Consider the following 19,883-nt stretch of genomic DNA (forward strand, 5'->3'; position numbering starts at 1 on the left):
CTGAAGCATCTCTGTGGAGACCTGAGATTCCATGGATCAGGACTGAAGTTCAAAGAGGAGATGTGACTTACCCAAAAAGGTCACTTAGCTCTAGTTAGAGCAGAAGCAGAGGACAGCAACCTCCTGACTTTCTGGCTAGGGCTTTTATATAAATGCCATCTTAAACTTAAAAAAAATTTTTTTTAAATGTTTATTTTTGAGAGAGAGAGAGAGAGAAAGAGTGAGAGGGCGAGCGGGAGAGAGGCAGACACAGATTCCAAAGCAGGCTCCAGGCACTGAGCTGTCAGCAGAGCCTGACGTGGGGCTTGTACTCACAAACTGCAAGACCATGACCTGAGCTGAAGCTGAGTGCTTAACCTGCTGAGCCACCCAGGTGCTGCTGCAAATGCCCTTCATGCAGACCCATGCTCTACTACCAAAGTTCACAGTGACACCACTCTTCACAACTTAAGGCTCTCGGGAGCCTGTGGCAGTTTGACCTAGTCTATACCATCCCGTAATCAGCACACTGCATAGAACAGACAAACCAAGATTTTGACAAACACTGACCAATGAAGCTAGGTATTTTCTAGAAAATAGTTTATCTCATCTTCCTTGAGTGGTTCATCCATTATTGTACTAAAGAAGAAGCTGAACTTCCCCAAGCTGAGGGCACATGTTTAGAGTATAAAGTACTTTGTAGGATAGCCTGAATTCTTTCTTTGTAAATGGACAACTTTTCTTGGGCAGTGAACAGTTTGATCTAAGTTCTCTTGATAAACTGTTTCTATCCATCAATGTAATGCTTACCACATACCTCATCAGAAGGAGAAATGGTTGATTAGAATAGAAGAGACACAACCCCATTTATTTAGACTTGGCTACTGTATATGTAGCACTTTCTGGGTTTTATGCACCCTTTGCTCATGGATGTGCCCCCATATAACACCTCGGACAGTAGGATTAGATAGGGGTGATGGATGCCATTTCTCATTAAAATTAAGACTTCTTTGACTCACTATGCTTCTCTCCACTTAATTTTATTTTTCTTTTCTTTGGGGACAAGTCACATGATGGAATTGGAGAATTTTAATATTATTTCCCATATCCACATTTAGCTATTTACAACTATGTGACTTGAAGTGATGAAACAGTCAAGACTGGTTTTAAAGCGAGGAAAAATTTAGTAGAACTCTCCCTGAAAGAAACATTCCAAACTGCAGGAAGTGCTCTAAATACAGAGATGTTCGTGGTGGCAGCATTTCTCACAGTGAAGCAATTGGAAGCAACTTGAACAGCCAAGAATAAAAAAACCAAAATCCACACTGATGTATTCCATGCCATATGAATGGATTAAAACAATGCTTCAGAGCAAAAGTCATAACATGGGGATGTGAAGTAGAAGAGAAGAAGGCCAGTACAGCATAGTCATTAAGAGTAGAGGTGGGTCACCTTGGTGGCCCAGTTGGTTAAGCATCCAACTTTGGCTCAGGTCACGATCTCACAGCTTGTGAGTTTGAGCCCCGCATCGGGCTCTGTGCTGACAGCTCAGAGCCTGGTGCCTGCTTCAGATTCTGTGTCTCCCTTTCTCTCTGCCCCTTCCCTGCTCACACTCTCTCTCTCCTTCAAAAATAAACATTAAAAAAATTTAAGACTAGAGGTGGGGTTCCTGAGTGGCTCAGTAGGTTAAGCATCTGTCTACAGCTCAGGTCATGATCTTGCCGTTCACGAGTTCGAGCCCCATGTCAGCCTTTGTGTTGGAGCCTTCTTTGGATTCTGAGTCTTCCTCTCTGTCTGTCCTCTGCTCGCTCTGTCTCTCTCTCTCTCTCTGAAAAATAAATAAACATTAAAAACANGCTATGGGATGAAAAACCGGACTCTTGTGTGGCTGTAGGACCTCAGCAGGCTTTTGCTTTAGGTTCCTCATTCATGAGGAGAGAATAATGATCGTACCTATTCCATAGGGCTGTGTGAGGGGTAGAAGAGGCAATGTTCCTAAAGCCATGACTCAGGGCGCCTGGGTGGCTCAGTGGGTTAAGCATCTGGCTTCAGCTCAGGTCATGATCTCACGGTTGTCGGGCTCTGTGCTGACAGCTAGCTCAGAGCCTGGAGCCTGTTTCAGATTCTTTATCTCCCTCTCTCTCTGACCCTCCCCTGCTCACGCTGTCTCTTTCTCTCTCTCAGAAATAAATAAAACATTAAGAAAAATTTTTTAAAAAACCTAAAGCCTTGACTCAACTCCTGGCATGTGTGATGGGCTTGACAAATTTTCACCATTGTTATTAAATTTATGATCTTAACTTATTATGGGGTCAAAAATTACCAAAAGTTCCTCCAAGGAGCAGATTTCTTTGGGCTGTAGGACTGAGGGTAAGTGATTTGTTTCTTCGTTTATAATTTCTGTTCTTTGAAGTGTTCTATAATTACTACACTGGTTTTTCCATTTGTCCCCTATCTTCTTTTCACCAGAAAAACCTGTGACCTTTACTGACCTGCTCTGTGTCTCCAGGAGCCTGGTCCCTATGCACAGCACCACCAGGGCCCCTTGCCCTTGGGCTTCTGGTTGGGTTCCGCCAGTGCCTGGGTCTGGTGATGGGTGTATCCCTTCAGGTGGCAGCTCCTGACTGGTGCCCCATCCCTGCTCTTGCCCCTCTCCCCCCAAGTGTAGGGTGATACGAGCTTCCCGATCCAGCTCGTCCTGGGTGCCTTGCTACCCCTTGTCCATTCATGAACCCTGCTCACTTCTCTGTAAATAACCCCTTCATTAACGTTACTCTAAGACTTCAAGCTGAGTGTGCTGCTTTCTGTTTCTGTGGGGACTCTGGCTGATAGAAGGAGCGTACATTATTTTTATAATTGGAAAAATTGTATTTAAGAAGTGGCCAGGGACCACCCCTGCCTCCCACCTCCCAAAAGGAAGCACTCCTCACCGTGTGGAGAGGCCCCTCAGCTTCCAGACTTGAGGGTGATTATTTTTGTTTCATTTTTGAGCCCTCACATGAAATTAGGCTTCAGGCTAGAACACCTATTTCTTAGAAAAACACACTTTCTCCCAGAGAGAAATTCTAGAAAGCAGTCGCGGACTATTGACAAACTATAATGCTGCAAAGGGATCTGGCCAAAAAGGAATCGAGAAAATCTCTAAGGGGAGAAGGTGGCCCGGAAGTGGCTCATCACCTGCAGTGCAAGCTGTGTGCCCAGTGGGGCCGTCGTGGACAGAGCTGGGCCTTGAGTGGAGACCTGCCTCTGTGGCCACTGGAAACTCACCAGCCCCTGTGGCGTCTGGGCTCAGCAACGGCCAGGCTCCCAGGGGGTAAGTGATACAGTTTGTTCAGTCTGGGGGTGGGGATGGTGGCGTGAGGTGGTGATGGGGCTGGGTGTGGGGGGGAGCTGATGGGGTGGGGGGGGTTGGCACGTCACCGAGCTCTGCTCCACTGTTAAATCTCCACTGGCAGGCTGACTTTTCCCCAGGAGGAAGCGTGGGGAGGAATCTCATAGTCGCATGGCAATAAAGAGCTGCCTGGTGGGCCTCCCTCTCGGCCAAGAGGCTTCATGGCTCCAAAGTTCCGGAGGGGAGTGTGAGGGGGAGGAGGAGAAATAAGCCACTGGACTCAGTGCTGATGTGATCACCTTTGCAGAAACTTTCCAGCGGCAAGTGTGTTGAAGACAGCCAGCTGGGGGTGGGGGTTGGGGTGGGCAGCAGGNGAAGGAAAGGGGTGAGAGGTGAGGCTCAGTAAAAGACAGTGTTGTACAAAGACTGTTAAAAACTCCAGCCTCAACGCTTCGGGCCTTATTCTCTTTGTACTGCGAAGTGAATTCTTACGTTCTTTCCCCAAATAAGCCCTCTGAGCCCTATAAACTGGGTGTGTTTATCATGTTCATTGTGACTCACAATGAATTCAGTGAATACCTAACTATATAAATGTTAAGCCCTGTGCCAAGTTCTAGGAATATAGAGATGAACAAAACATCCTTGTTTACGTGAGGCTTACAGTCTGAAGGGGGAGACCCATATTGAAAACATTACCACACATGCACAGCCTAGCGGCACATGAGAATGACCTAGCAGCTCTTAAAAAGTCTCTGTGCTTGGGTCCCTATCCTGCAAAGACTCAGATTTGATTGGTCTTGGAAGGGTCCCTGGCATGGACCCGAAGGTGATTCTGATGGGCAGCTCTGTTGGATTATTCCTGTTCTAAAAATACTCAGGGTTCCATGAACTCCAACGATGGTCAAATGAAATTTGGACAATAATTTACTGGATATATTAGATACTAGAGACTCTAAAAAGTTCTATAATAAAGAAATATATTTAAACTTAAGAATATACCACAAAAATAAATAGATGTTTATAATTTGTGAACATTATTTTGAAAAGCATGATATAACTTATTAGGCATGATTTATATTAAATACTTAGAAATGCTTCTCTGAAGAAATAACCTTAAAATTTTTAAAACATTTATTTATTTTTAAGAGACAAAGAGACACAGCATGAGCGGGGGAGGGGCAAAGAGAGAGAAAGAGAGGAGACACAGAATCCGAAGCAGGCTCCAGGTTCTAAGCTGTCAGCACAGAGCCCGACATGGGTTTCGAACTCACAGATGGCAAGATCATAACCTGAGCGAAGTCAGATGCTCGACTGACTGAGCCACCCGGGTGCCCCAAGAAATGACTCTTAATAGAGATCTGAACAATCAATGGGCAGGGAATGGAGGGGAGGGGGCAATTCCAGGCAGAGGGATCATCATGTGCAAAGGTCCTGTGATAGGGGAAAATTGCATTAAGAACAGAAAGGTGGTCAATGCTACCACAGTGTAGGAGGTGAGGGGGGAAAAAAGACAAGATTTCTGCCTTCAAGGAACTCAGACCTTAGGGAAAAACTCACATACTCGAAGAACTTCTATTACTCTATGGATCTGTGATTTTCCAAATATAACAGGAAGAAGAAGAAATTAGTGTCAGGAATAATCCTTCACCAGCTGATATAAAAACCCATTTTGTGTTTATCCCTAGGTAACTTACATAATTTTTGGGAACAGCAGATATGCTCTCATAAGTATGTTGGCTTAGGGTAATATTAGTATTAGGTCATGTTTACTGAGCATACAGTCTGGGTAACGGGGAGAAGTGACCTGGAAACTGAATCAAAATGCCAAACGGCACCTATGCCTGCCTATAATTTTTCTCTTCAAATCTTTCAAAAGGAAAATGAGGTACAGTATTTTAAAATGTATTCATTAGCCAGAAAACAAAGTGAGCCATACCTCCCCATTTTCTACCTCCTTGTTTCCTCCTTAATCTGTTCTCTGTTTCTGTAATTCTGTTATTTCAGTGGTGTTCTATACATGGAACAGTATGCAATGTAGCCTTCAGGGACTGGTATTTTCACTCAACATAATCCTCTAGAAATTCATACAGGCCGTTGTGTGTCCTGATAATCTGTCCCTTTTCATTGCTGAGTATTATTCCACGGTGTGAATGTATCACATTTAGTTTAACCATTCACCAAACTGGACGTCATCTGAACTGCTTCCAGTGTTTTATTATTACAGACAAAGCTACTATAAACAGTTGTGAACAAGTTTTTATAAGAACATAAGTTTTCTGGGATAAATGCCTACCAGTTGGTAGGGTGTATGGTACTTGCACACTTCTTCTTGAAAAAGGTTGTTAAACTGCTTTTCAGAGTGCCTGCATCATTTTACACTCCCACCAGCAATGGATGAGTGGTCCCATGCCTCTGCATCCTTGCCATGTGGTGTTGTCAACTATTTTCAAATTTTTTTGCTACTCGGATAGGCATGTGGCAATATTTCATGGTGGTTTTGATTCGCGTTTCCTTAATGCAAACCCAGTGGGTTATTATTATATGGTGGAACAGGACGAGATAGTACTTGAGGAGGGAAAATAAGTGCTACTCTTGGGAAAGTAGGTACTGCACTCTGAAAGGATCCTATGAAACAAATTTTGAATATGATAATGGCAAGTAGGGTAGGAAAGAGAAAAGAGGCTATTAGAGATTTGAGGAAAAGATATAGGTAAGGAAATATAATCAAAGTTATGCTATCTGACTTTGCAATGTCAAAACTTACACGCTCCGTGGAGGCTGCACATAGTGACTTCCTCCCAAAGAAAACAGGATGGAGGGAGTAACTTTACAGTGGAGAAACCAGACAGACTCACCTCAGCTGGGCGATCGAGGCCAACATCAACAGTGATGAGTCCTGTTGGGAGCATGTACTCTTGATATGATGGTGATGAAAATGGCTAGTGGTAACTTTCTGTGCTCTTCTGCCCCCAAACCCATATCCCTAAGTCTAATCATGAAGAAAAATATCAGTCATGTCCAATAGAGTGACATTCTACAAAACACCTGCCCAGTCTTCCTCAAAATTATCAAGATCATCGAAAACAAGCACTGTCTGAGAAACTGTCAGCCAAAGGAGCCCAAGGTAGTATGATGCCTAAATGTCATGTGTGGTCTTGGATGGGGTCCTGGGACAAAAAAAGAGACATCAGATGAAAACTAAGGTTATCTTAAGAGAGTAAGGACTTTAGTTAAAAACAAAACAAAATGAAACAAAAAAACCCAAAAACAAACTAAAAGTGTGCACACTCATAATAGTATAAACATTGTTAACTAAAAATAGAAATATAATTATGTTGAGAGAATCAGGGACTGTAGATCAGGGTGGTATTATGAGAGAGTTCAGTTCTTTTCTGTTATAGTTATAATTGCATATAGAAGACCTGCAATTGATGTATCAAGAAAGAGCCAAAGAAGCATATTAATTAAAGTAGACAGGTAATTATGGGAACCAAAGGAATTAAAACTGGCTGGCTCTGAAGAGTAGGGTAGGAAGAATGGAGAAATAACTTTTTTTTTTTTTACTATAAACCCTTCAGTGCAAATTTGTTTTTTAATCCCATTCTTAGATCACTTTAGACAAAAAAAATAAAAAGTATACATAAAAACAGACAGACTGCATAAATAAATATAACTATATACGAGAGATAAACGTATGTCAAATGTCATGGGAAGGGTGCAAATAAAAACATGGAAAGACAGCAGGCAAATGGAAACAGAGAAAGCACAGTTAATCACAAACAAAATAGCTGAAGCAAACAGCGTTAAGCAAGACAAATAAAGCAGCTTCTCAGAGATCAAAGATCAAAGGGACAAACACTTTAGAAAAAGACAGGGATGTACACAACATACACACATTCACACTTTATACCCGATGGAGTTCACATATTCTTTTCAAACATCAAATACAGTGTATATACACGGATTTATTGGTTAGCTATGAATAAGAGTTTTAGAATATCTCAACAATATACCAAGCACATTAAAATTTTTTTATTATAATAAAATTAGAAATTAACAATAAAAATATAGCCAGTAGATGGCCATTTACAAGTTTAAAATGGCTTGCCTGAAAACTCTGCTTAAAGTGGAAATTACAAATTGTTTAGAAATAAATGGTGATCACAGCACCTCACTTTAAACTTTTTGCATATGGACAAGATAGGGGAAAATTTATAGCCTTACATATGGATTAGAAAACAATAAAAATAAAGGAATAAGTAAATTAAATTTTCAAATTGAAAAAAAAAAAGGAAAGAATAAAGTAAACCAACAGAAAGGATCAGGAATTGACAAAGCTAAAGCCAGAAATTAATGAATTAAGTAATAAGCAAGAAATAGTTTTATGAATCAAGAAAGTTAATTCTTCAAACAAACCAGTAAAATAACTAAAGGGACCATAATCACAGAAGAGATTTTAAAATTATGTTCAATGCTATATCAATAATCCAAATTCCTTAATTTGGTAAAGGCTATCTACCAGAAACCTCTCCTAGACATCATACTTAATGGTAAAATATTAGGAGTGCCTGGGTGGCTCAGTTGGGTAAGCGTCAGACTCTTGGTTTCGGCTCAGGTCATGATTTCGTGGTTTGTGGGTTTTGAGCCCTATGTCTGCACTGATGGTGGTGTGGAGCCTTGGGATTCTCTCTTCCTCCCTCTCTGCTCCTCCCCTCTCCTGCTCTTGCACCCTCTGTCTCTCAAAATAAATAAAATAAACTTTAAAAAATATTAGATGCACATTGACAAAAGCAGGTAAGAGAGAAGGATAGCTACTGTCCCATTGACTGTACCCAATGTATTGGGAATCAGAAATCACATTGATTCTAGTTAATGAAGTGAGATCCAAGAAAGAATGAAAAGTACTGGAAAGGACAAAATGATCCTTATTTGAGGATGATAAAAAGAAATAAGATGCAAGACATTCTTCTGAAGAAAAACAAAACCCACATTACTAAGAGAGTTCAGCAAAGCAACGAACTAAAGATTTCTTTTGAACTAGCATGAGCTCTTCTCTTGTCCTACAATGGCCAGTTAGAGAATATCTTGAAAAGGGAGTTCATTCATAATAGTCACAAAATCTGTAAAATACATCCAGCATGAAACTTAACAGGAAATGTAGAAGACCCATAGAAAGAAAATTATTAAACCTTCCTGAATACATAAAATTCAACTTGATTAGGAAGACATGTCATGGATGGAAAGGCTATCTCCAAATTAATTTAGGAATATGATGCTACTCCAATATGATTTTTTAACTTAAACTTGACAAGTCAACTAAAATTCATTTGGAAGAGAACACGTGTGCAAATAACTGAGACATTTTGAAAAAGATTACCCTGGGGAGGGACTTGCCCTACCAGATGTTAAAATATACTGTGAAGTTACTATCTGTTGTGAAAATTAATAAAAGGAAACGCCTTTTAAAATGGATTGGGAGGCCAGCAGAGGGAGCTATCACACCCTATCACTCATTGTCCATTGCAGACCCAACAGGAAGTCTCTAGTATTTCAGTTACTGCTTTACTACCCCAGCAGGAGGGAGAAAGGTTTTTCTCTTGCCCCAGCAACAGCTCAGCCAATGAGAGACCTCACAACTCAGCCAATGAAAAGGTGTTATACTTTAAATTTCCAGTTTACTCCAGTAGATTCTTGGTTTATAATAGCTCCCTCAGCTCCCCCACTTTCCTCTTCGAAGGGTGTTCCTCTCCTTTGCTCTCTGGACTTGTAGCCTGCTTATCCCGCGTTGCAACCCTCTACGTTTGCTAAATGAACTCAGTTTTGCTGATGAAATAACTGACGATTTTGTTTTTTAAGGTTAACAATGGGTGTAGACTGGTGAGTGAGACAAAGAAAGTGAATGCATAGGGGCACCTGGGTGACTCAGTCGGTTGGGCGGCTGACTTCGGCTCAGGTCATGGTCTCACAGTTCATGGGTTTGAGCCCTGCGATGGGCTCTATGCTGACAGCTAGCTCAGAGCCTGGAGCCTGTTTCAGATTTTGTGTCTCCCTCTCTTTCTGATCCTCCCCTGCTCATGTTGTCTCTCTCTCTCAGAAATAAATAAAACGTTTAAAAAAAGAAAAAAAACCATACTCTCAGAAGTGGACCCAAAAGTATACAGCCAACTGATCTTTGACAAAGCAGGAAAGAATATCCAATGGAAAAAAGACAGCCTTTTTAACAGATGGTGTTGGGAGAATTNCACTTCTAGTTAACAATGCTAGAAGGAAACATTGTTGCAAGTAAAATAGAGACACAAGGATTGTAACATCATATAATAGGGAAAAAATGGAAATAACCAACGTCTATCGGTGGAAGAGTAATTAGATAAATTATGGCACTTCTAGCCAAGGAACAGGAATATTATACAACTACTAAAAAGAATGAAGATTCAAACACACTGACACAGATAGATTGATATGTATGTTACATTGTTGAGTTAAAAATAAATGTAAGATTACACAGACGGTGTGATAATTACGTATTAGAGCACACAAACAAAACTATACATCTGTGTGCTTATACATGTGTGTACATGCTTCCAGAAAGAATTTATAAGGACATATGTTGGACTCATAATAAAGATTAATGTAGTGACAGGGATGTGACATTGGGGGAAAGAGTAAATGTTTTACTTTATCTTTTATATAACCTGTACTGCATTATTGAGGGTTAAAAACCTTTCTAAATGAGGAAAATGTAAATGTGTTTTACAACATATCTTATTATTAGAAGAAAGAACTTGAGCAGTGTTGATGTCCCCTCCCTCTCACTGGACCTTCTGTTTTTCTTCATCATACATTTAGCTGTTGAACTTAGTTCCACATTTTCACTTGCGTGCAGAAAATGTGAATCCACCAATTTTCATGTCCCCAGACATAACATCTTCTGCTTCTCCTAGTTGCTCTCAGCTGCAAACTTCTGGCCTCACCCTTGGCCAAACAAGCGAACTAAAATGATAAATCCTTTTGCTTTGTGGGATTTAATCAGTTCAATCTAGTAAGGAGGGTAGCCACCTCGTATTATGATCAAATTAATTCATCAATTAATTAAACATGGAAAATAATTATGGTCCCTAATGTAATGCTTTTTGTTGGTAGGCAAAATATCTTTCTAATTACAAGGTGGTGGAAAAAATAATAGAAGGGGTAAAAATAATACAAATATTAAGCGATGTGCCCTGAAGCCTCAGGAAGTCAGGTTTTTCTTAAGTCTTGTGAAAAGATGGCCCCCAATGATCAAATCATGGTCAAGTTCGCACTATTATTATAAATGACCAACCCCTAGGGTTTTCATGTACAAATGGTGGACTCTCCTTCCTACGAGCTACAGCGCTCCCAGACATCTCTCTAGAATTCTTTGACTTCCTTTCTTTCTGGGAAAGAAGCTGGAGGTGGTGGTTTGCAGAAGCACTGGCCTGGGCTTTGCTGGAGTGGATATAATGCCAGGTCCTGGCAATCTCTGCAAGGAGAAGTGCTTTTTAATTTTTTTTTTTTTTAGAAAATGCCATCAAATGAAGACCGGTTAAACGGTTTGCTACTGCAAGCCTTTGCAGGAAGGAATGAGGGTGGTGGTTTCTAATCTGAGAGATGACAGAGTGAGAGGAGATGGGAAAGTGCACCAGCCAAACCAGTGTCCTGCCCATACCCACTGGAACAGCTACTGTAGCATCTCATCATTGGCAAACCCCAAAGAGTGACCACGTTAAGCCCAGCTCAAAAAACCAAAACCAAAACCAAACAAAACACAAAAAAAACATAGAAAAGAATTCATCCTATGGATGGAAAATAGACGCTGCACTGCACCTGTTAGAGGTTACCTTCCTTTCCATTCCCGACCCAGCAAAGAGCAGCAAAATCACTTTTGCAAATGTTCTCTGCTTTGGGGCTGCAGAGAAATGGCATATCTTCTGCAAATGAGAGCTTCAGGCAGGTTACCCAAGGCAGTGAGGAGAAAATGTGGAATGAGGTCCTGGCAATTGTCCAAAGCATTGGAAATAATTCTAGTTTGGCTCTGTAAGCCATGAAGATTGGTGAGATGGGACCAAAAGATGCAAGCGCTCTTTGAATCCAAGGAGGAAACAGCTAGAAACAGAGAAGTCGCTCTCTTAGCCCCATTTTCCTGCATTTAGGGGAGATACAGGCAGAAAATTCCAGTGGGTCTTACTCAGAACTGTCTCCGTGGTTTAAAACTGAAACTGACATCTTTAATGTCCAAGTTGTGATGACAGCTGGCCTGGTGCATGGCCCATTTATCACCAGGGCCTGCAGAAAGCTTATAAAGAGATGCTCTTAAAAAGATTTCTGGATATCAACAAACTCTTAAAAAAAAACAAAACCCAAAACCCGAATATTTGATGAGTTGAGCATATGCAAGTGAGGTACCAAAGGGTTCATATTTTCTTTCAAACGCAGGCTCAAGTATGAAGGAGAGAACATCCAGTTGTCAAAATAGGCTTGAGGTTTTGCGAACCCAGAAATTCTGGAGAGCAGGGTGAGAATTGTTCCAAACCCTAAATACTGCAGGGTTAAGCCTTCTCTCTAAGCAATTAGATAACTGACATTTCATTCTGTGGATTTCTCCGTCGTTTCTGCTTTTTTTTTTTTTTTAACCAAACAAAACAACTAGCCTTGTTTCAGGGTAATTTTGCTAATATTTCCGTAATTAAATAATTACTTCAACTCTGAATTAAAAACTGTCCTGTTGTCACCGGGTACAGGAGGAGGCTGCCAGCTGTTTTAAATAACCCTTGAGTGTGGTCAGGTTAAGGACTCAATTTATGACCTTATAAATTAACACAAGGAAACCTACTCCATAATGCAACAGACAATTCTATTTATAATGCTTAATTAATCCCCTTCAGTCACCAGCAGAACCCACTTGTGGCTTTCATTTCAACCTCACCCAAAGTCTCCTGAGATGAGACGTGTTAATATGTGAACGCTGATTGATAGAATGTGCTGGCCTCACAGGCAAGTATTAAACAGTGGACAGTCTGGATAAATCAGTTCCTGATAGTTCACTAATCAAATGTAAGAAGAAAATGGCAAGTTTGGCAGCACTGATGAAACCCTTCATCAAAGAACCTGAGCTGGAGCAAGGTGGAAAGAAAGGAAAATGTCCAAGTGTGACACTGCCTGCAAACACTCGCTCCAGATTTCAGGAAGTCTTGGCAGAGCAGATGATCAGACAAAGTATGAGAATTTTATCAAAGGATGGCTGTAGGAGGCCGTCCTGGGTGGCTTCATTTGTCTGCTGCTACTTTCTGATACAGAAAACCCAAAGTGGTAACCAAGTCTATGCTGCCTTACCTCAGTAATACAGAGTGGAGTTATCTGGAAAATTCCAAGTACCTCAGAAGGCTACAGGGTGTGGGCAGAGTCATTTTTGCAGGCACGGAAGATTCTCCGGGGACTAGGCCCTGGGCAGGAGAAAGGAATCGCATACACCACTTGGACAGGAATTCTGCCTTGTGGCCTGGCATCTTGGAATATACATGGACGGCTTTATCAGCTTTTAGCACTGTGCAGGGTATAATGAGGAAAATGGATTGCTCCCTTTTTTGGCCACCGTGTTCAAGAATCAACAGAACATGATATGTCCATCTCTACTGTGAGTCTTCAGGAAAGTGCCTTAACCTCACTGCCTCAGTTTCCTCAGGTGCAAAAGTGGGAATCCTAACTGTGCCCACCTCTAGGGTTCTTGTGAAGATTACACAGAGCTGATGCATATGGTGGCTTTAAACAGTGCCTGGCATACTGTAGGCGCTCTGTAGCCTTGACTGTTCTTACTTATCACAGCCTCACTCTGCTGCTTTCTCCTCTGGGCTCCCCATCTCCTCTCCAGGTGCTGCTGTGGCAGCCACGTCAAGCTGCCAGCATCTCTCTCGAATAGCTTCCTAAGTTACTTCCTCATGCCAGGTCCACGCCTCTTCCAATGCATTGGACACAGTACTGCGACCTGAATCTTTCACAGTCTACTGCCCATCTTGTCTCCCTCTTATTCAGGGGTCTGCAGAGTTCATCATATACTGTCGAAGCTCCTTACTCTTGAATCCAAGTGTCATCGTACCCCTGCCTCCTGCCCTAGTTGCTCTCTCTGCTCTTAACATTTCACGGGACCTTCTCATGAGCCCTCCCTTCCCCTGGAGCTGTGACTGCTCACCCTGCTCTCCTCTGCCTGTACTAGCATGTTCTTGCTCTTCTACTGTGCTCCCAGGTCTCTCCACTTGGAGGCTACTTCCCCTCCCCTCCACCCAGCATCTTCTTTAAAAAAACAAAAAAACAAAAAAAAAAAACATTAAATTTTTTTTATTTATTTGAGAGTAAGAGACAGAGAGAGAGACAGAGAGAGAGAATCCCAAGCAGGCTCCACACTGCCAGCATGGAGCTCCATGGGGGGCATGAACTCATGAACTGCAAGATCATGACCTGAGTCGAAATGTAGAGTCAGACGCTTAACTGACTGAGCCATCCAGATGCCCCTCCCTCCGGCATCTTTTGGTCCAAATCCTAGACATCCTTGAAGACTAAATGCCCCGTCTACCGTGGGACGTTTCTGATACTATCACGTGACTCCCCTCTTTCTTTTCTGACTCCCGATGTCTTTATCTGTTTTTCTTTTAAATCCTCCACCCTAGCTATCTGCTGTGACAGATGCCGATGCCTATGCCTCTTACAATGCTCCACTTGCCACCCTCTGAACTCCCTGGATTGAGACTGGTTCTTCAGTGTGTCTTACTCAGTCGTGTCTCCATTGCTATGCTATGCACAAAACAGGCCCTCGGCAAACAGGAATAGAACTATTAATATCGTGGAGAGGTTTGGAATAGTGACAACCTGGTTCTGGGGTTCATGCTTTCTGTGACTTATTCTTAGTAACCTTTGGCTCTGTCCATGAGTGCCTATGGAAATATGTCGACTCAGAAAGTAAATGGGGTTAAAAAAATCCTATCATCAGCAGGAACAAGCAATGGATTGATTTTTAAGAAGAAGCAATGGAAAAAACAAAGCTGGAGTCCAGTACCTTTATATCTGGTCACTACAGCTGCGTTGACACTAAGAGGCTCTTGAAAGCTGACAGTGAGTGATGTGCTGCTGGTCACCAGAAGACAGGCGTTGGTTGGCACCTCGGGGGCTCCTGGGACGGAAGGAAAAACATAAGAATCTTAACATCGCAAATCCTTTTCAAACAATGTTTCTGCCTCTTCAAAGGATACCCTGAAACACACACTATGGAAACAGTTGTTTGTAGAGCCTAATAGCTTTTGCTTTTGAACATTTTCATTAGAAGTCTCAACGGCCTTTATTTGTTGCTATTGTGGTCTTATTTGAACATTAGAACATCTTCTGAAGGGGTAAATAATACCAGTTAAGCCTTCCCAAAGTATCCTGGAAACACAACAGGAGATTGGCCTGGACTGGTGGAGAGGAGGCCAGAATGTGTTAGCAGAAACTGACTGTTGATAGAGACTATTACATTTCATGAAATATTTTCTTTTTTTTTTTTTTTAATGTTTATTTCTGAGAGAGAGAGAGACAGTGTGAGCAAGGGAGGGTCAGAGAAAGAGGGAGATACAGAATCTGAAACAGGCTCTAGGCTCTGAGCTGGCTGTCAGCACAGAGCCCAATGTGGGGCTCGAACCCACGAACCTCGAGATCATGACCTGAGGCGAAGTCGGATGCTCATCAGACTGAGCCATCCAGGTGCCCCTCATGAAGTATTTTCATGTAGATCATTGCTTTGGAGACTTTTGCAACCCTGTTGGTTAGAAGGGGCAAGAAACAGCATGTGCACGTTTAAGATGAAGAAATTGCAGTCCAAGGACACCACACTAGTTCAAGGACATAGCGGAAACACAGCTAGGACCGAAGCCCGCGGCTTCGCGTGCCCGATTCTGGGCTCCTCCCCATGTGGAATGCTAAGTGCCTTGCTCTCATGCTGCCTCTTATTACCTCAAGAAACATTTTCTGAGAAAGAATTCATGGACGAATGTCATGCCCATTAACCTCAGGTTTTAAAGGACTCCTGATAGTTTTAGGTGTTCCTTAACACCCAGAAGGTGTTTTGTGATTTAGAAAATTACCCCCCAAATGGCTGTAAGTCTAAAACTATAACTGCTTCTAGTAGTAATCTGTGTCCAAAATGAGGCACAATAACAAATGCATTTATTAAAATTATTGCTGAATGTCTTTTTTTAATGCTAAAATATTTATTTTACAATATAATTCTTTTAAAAAATCTTTAATTATTTAAGCAAGTTATTCTATTAGTTAAAGCAAATGTAGTAAGTTTGAATGTAAACTAAGATGTATTTTTTATGAATGTCTTTTTTTAAATAAAAAACATATCAGCATTGCTGGACAGATTGCTAATATTGAAAGCAAACTTTCATATATGTCACTTAAGCTATTTGCTTTAAGAGAAAGGATTGGAGTATGGGTTCAACAATTAGCACTGCTTTAGAAAACCAGATTTTCACTGCTTTTGGTCTTTATCTATAGCGCAAAGCAGAGGCAGGTATTTCCAAACTAACGAACTGACGTTGCTCTTGTATTTAAATTCTTCAGTCTAATTTTTTGTTGTTGTTTAAATAAGATCTACTTTTAGTATAAGATTTTAATATTTCCCAAGTGTTTGACTTCTATATATTTTTATAGCAGGGGTTGCTCTAAGCAGTACCTCCCATTGCTAATGAACATTATCCAGAAACAAGGCTTTTCTTGAACTAACAGAAAGAACTGGTGACGAGAACAGAAGTAGAGATCAAGCATAGTCCAGGGACTGACTGTCCTCTGTCACCTGTGTTAACTGAAGCTTCTAGTAGTAAGCTTGGTTTATATAAGCTCTCTATAAAAAAAATGCAAGAGAGAGTTGAAAACAACTTAAACTTGGGTTGGAGGCAGAAACTGGACAAATAGCAAACAAATATTTTCCACCTCAACATCCCAAAATATAGCCACTTAGGGTATCAGACCATCCAGGTTATTAGGCAGCAGGGCATAGCGGGTGGAAAGCACTAGATGAGTATGACATGGTGGAGACAGGCCAGCAGCACTGAAGCCTCGTGGCTGTGGTTGGAGAACCTATCAGGAGCCAGAAAATCAAGCAAGACAAAAGATCCTTTTACAGTCGCCCAGAGCCCTCCCTCCAAACAGGCTGACAACGGCTATCCATGACCCTGTAACAGAGTTGCCAAAAAAAAAAAAAATCTGTAAAAGAAGGCCTGGCTGCCTACGGCCAACCTGGTTTGTAGTTAAATGCAGACGTCTTCTGCTTATACTCACTAGCGTGCTCGAAGCCTGTTCTCATGCGTCTGTAGAGCCGACCCCTCCACTCCCAAGCTTTCAGCTGTTTCTCTTTCTCTGTGTTGTCCAGACTGGGTCCTTCATTCTCCACCTGGGCAGACAGCTCACTCACTCTCTGCTGGGCTTCCTGCACCAGCGTGGTAAGGTGCATCGCTCGGCTTTCCAGGCTGACAACTAGAGGGAAAGACATGGGTGACTCCTTTCTCTTCCTGGGGGAATCCTGCTTCATCGGCAGGATAGTTGAGAGTCTACCACGGACTTTTAAAAAATGCCTGGGGTAAATGGGATCTGCGTTCCTTACTACCTGACTTCCTCCAATAAGGTCGAAGTAGTGCTATTTACAACTAGATTGAATGGTCAATCCATCCATTTAAGATCTCCCATTGCTCTGTGGCCCTCTTACCACATGCCCCCCAAGTAGCTGCCTAACACGGTTCATTAGAACTCCACTAAGTACCCATGAGGATCACTTTTAACCCAGATCGCACACATTTGTTCCCATAATCTTTAGAAAGACAAACACTTAGGGCCAAAAGCTCTGTAGGGCTAGGAAGGCCCTAGAAAAAGCCATCCATGAGGCAAGTTGCATTCTATTAAAGTTGGTTGGTCATTTTTTACTTCCTTTTTCTTCTTTTTTTTTTTTTTTTTTTTTTTTTTGGTAGCATCTGATTCAGATTTTCTGCTCTTATCCCACTGTGCCCAGCATAGACATTTTTGTACATATGTCTCAGTGGTGTAATTTACCAATTTATTTATTAAAATGTTTAAAATATGTTTATTTTTGAGACAAAGAGAAAGACACAAAGTGTGAGTGGGCAAGGGGCAGAGAGAGAGGGAGAGAGAGAGGGAGACACAGAATCTGAAGCAGGCTCCAGGTTCCCAGCTGTCAGCACAGAGCCCGATGTGGGGCTTGAACTCACAAACCATGAGATCATGACCTGAGCTGAAGCTGGATGCTCACCCGACCGAGCCACCCAGGCGTCCTTACCAATTTATTTATTGCTAACAAAGTGCCTGCTGTCCCAGTAGTGCTAGTGTGTTCTGACCACTGGCTGTCATTAGACAATGATCTTCTATCCATTCAATCTCTGATCATGATCTCAGGGAAGAAATGGTCTCCGGAAATGCCCATGCCTGACAGCAAGTTTGACTACTTTTCTTGCAGAGAGAGATTATACAGCTTGCTATCTCTGTTTTACTTGGTACATGATATCTCAACTAAATCCACATGATGCTATTTACCCAACCGGCCCCTGTGTGAGTGAATGTTCAGGACAACAACAGAATGCATCACATTCTTGTGTCAGGTTGGGAAGCTGCTTCTTGGGCTTTGCTCTTGGCTCTCACACATGTGAGGGCTGCCTCAGCGGTCACCTGGTCACTTTGCAGGAGTCCCCCATCCTCCCCCCACCCCAGTTAGCGGTAAGGAGGAGGCAGCCTCTGCATGGTCACGTGAAAGGGACCACGCAAACACTGAAACAGACCAGAATCAAGTTCTGCTGCTCTGTCGCCAGCATGTGTTTGACGCTGTGACCAAAAACAATATTTCCCCCTGGTGGGTGGGAAAGAAATCCAACCATTCCATTCTTCTAATTAAGGGAGGAAAATATTATGAAGATAACTCAAGTGAGAACTTGTTAGGTGTATTTTGAAATGGAAATTAGGTGGTTATAGATTCATCTTCTCTGTGTTCATAGGCATGTTTGCATTAATTACAGGAAATGAATACTAATTTATTATTGCCCTCCTGCTCACCATCAGTCTCAATTTATTTACAGATGAGGTCAATGAAAAATTAGTTGAGTCCTTTTTTTTCTTTTTCTTTCTTTCTTCTTTTTTTAAAGTTGCTGTTTAGAACACTCAGGACTGTGTTTTGCTGCCGATTTGTCACGGTTAATGAATGTTGCTGTAGCAGTCAATCATGTACTCTGAATACCGTCACACTTTTTTTTTTTTAAAGGCTCAGTCGTGAGCCATGACAGAAAAATAAACAAATAAATATAAAGCTAAAAAACTCTTTCACTGAGCAGCTACACTATGCAGAATCCCCCGGGAAGACTAAAGGGGGCCAGAATAAATGATAATATAAGTGCTGTGGACGCAGGGAGGCAATGATGGTGTATGAACATGGAGGCTCTGGCAAAAAAAAGAAAAAAAAAATACACATACACACACGCGGGCGCACACTCCAGTGGAAAAATTGGCAATATTAGTAGCCTCAAGGTGCAATTTCCTGGAGCAGTGAGATTGACAAGTCAGTACTAAATGCTGTTAATTTAACTAACTTCAGATTAATGGTAGAGTCTGCTATGACTGAAGGCCTCAAACACAGTCTCATTATAGCCTTGCTGGGAAGGTCCTAAATATAGGCATTGACAGTTTAAAACAAATTCGTATACATTTGTGTATTTTTAGACATAGGTTAGGCGTCAGGGTTTGTGTCACAGTTTTCAGGTTGATTAATTGACCCAGTAACTGCACCCTCTACCCACCACCCCCCTCCTTCTTCCACTCCAAATTATAGAGAAAATGGGGGGATTGTCCTTGCTAAGTCATTCTGTGAGCTTTTTATTGTAAGCCTGATGTTTGAATTGCATGCATGCATCAACACTTGGGTGATAGACACATGATTTATAAAAATAAATTTTTCTAATACTATGAAATCCCCCCTATTAATTTTTATATCCACAACAGTTATTACTGGTGTGAATTCCAGGTGGCATTTCAGATGGACAGTTTCTCCTGAGCTGTGCTTGGCTCCCCCTGAAATTTTTCCTGCTCTCCTTAGCACAACACGCTTTGTTTCTAGACTTTCCCTTTCCTCCCTGTCTGTGGCCTTGATGCTATTTGAGCTGTAGTGGTAAAGGGATTCTACATCTTTAAGGTTAAGCCTTTTTGCCTCTTCATAGGCTAAAGGAAAACCTATTCAGTTTGATAGCCAGGTGAATTTTCCAAGATCCTCTAGATCCCTGTGCTTCTCAAACTGGGCTACCTCAACACCGACAGAACATGGCGGGGTGGGTGGGGCCACAGTGGGCAGCTCTGGAGCCACAGAATGAATCTGCGTGTCTTCCCAGGGCATCAGTTTTTCCATACAGATTTTGGTATTGTATTTAGAAATTAAAACAAACACTTCTGGAGGAGAATGGAAAAATTGCCCCAAAATTGAAGGTTTGAAAAAAAAGAGGAACTTTATAGAAATCTCTCCCACTGCTTTTCTTCTAGG

At 41.8% G+C, this 19,883-nt stretch overlaps 1 protein-coding gene across 2 annotated transcripts in view; it reads right to left on the bottom strand.

Moving 5' to 3' along the window:
• ANKFN1 (ankyrin repeat and fibronectin type III domain containing 1) overlaps positions 1 to 19,883 on the bottom strand; it is a 459,719-nt gene that overhangs the window by 104,367 nt on the left and 335,469 nt on the right. For both annotated transcript variants that reach the window (XM_077762871.1, XM_077762870.1), the window contains exons 8-9: positions 16,637 to 16,831; positions 14,376 to 14,489 (exon numbers count right to left, since the gene is read on the bottom strand). In XM_077762871.1, coding sequence (XP_077618997.1) covers positions 14,376 to 14,489; positions 16,637 to 16,831 — 309 coding nt within the window. The remainder of the gene's footprint in view (positions 1 to 14,375; positions 14,490 to 16,636; positions 16,832 to 19,883) is intronic.

The sequence above is a fragment of the Crocuta crocuta genome, unplaced genomic scaffold, assembly GCF_008692635.1.
Source record: "Crocuta crocuta isolate KB4526 unplaced genomic scaffold, BGI_CrCroc_1.0 scaffold144, whole genome shotgun sequence".
NCBI lineage: Eukaryota > Metazoa > Chordata > Mammalia > Carnivora > Hyaenidae > Crocuta > Crocuta crocuta.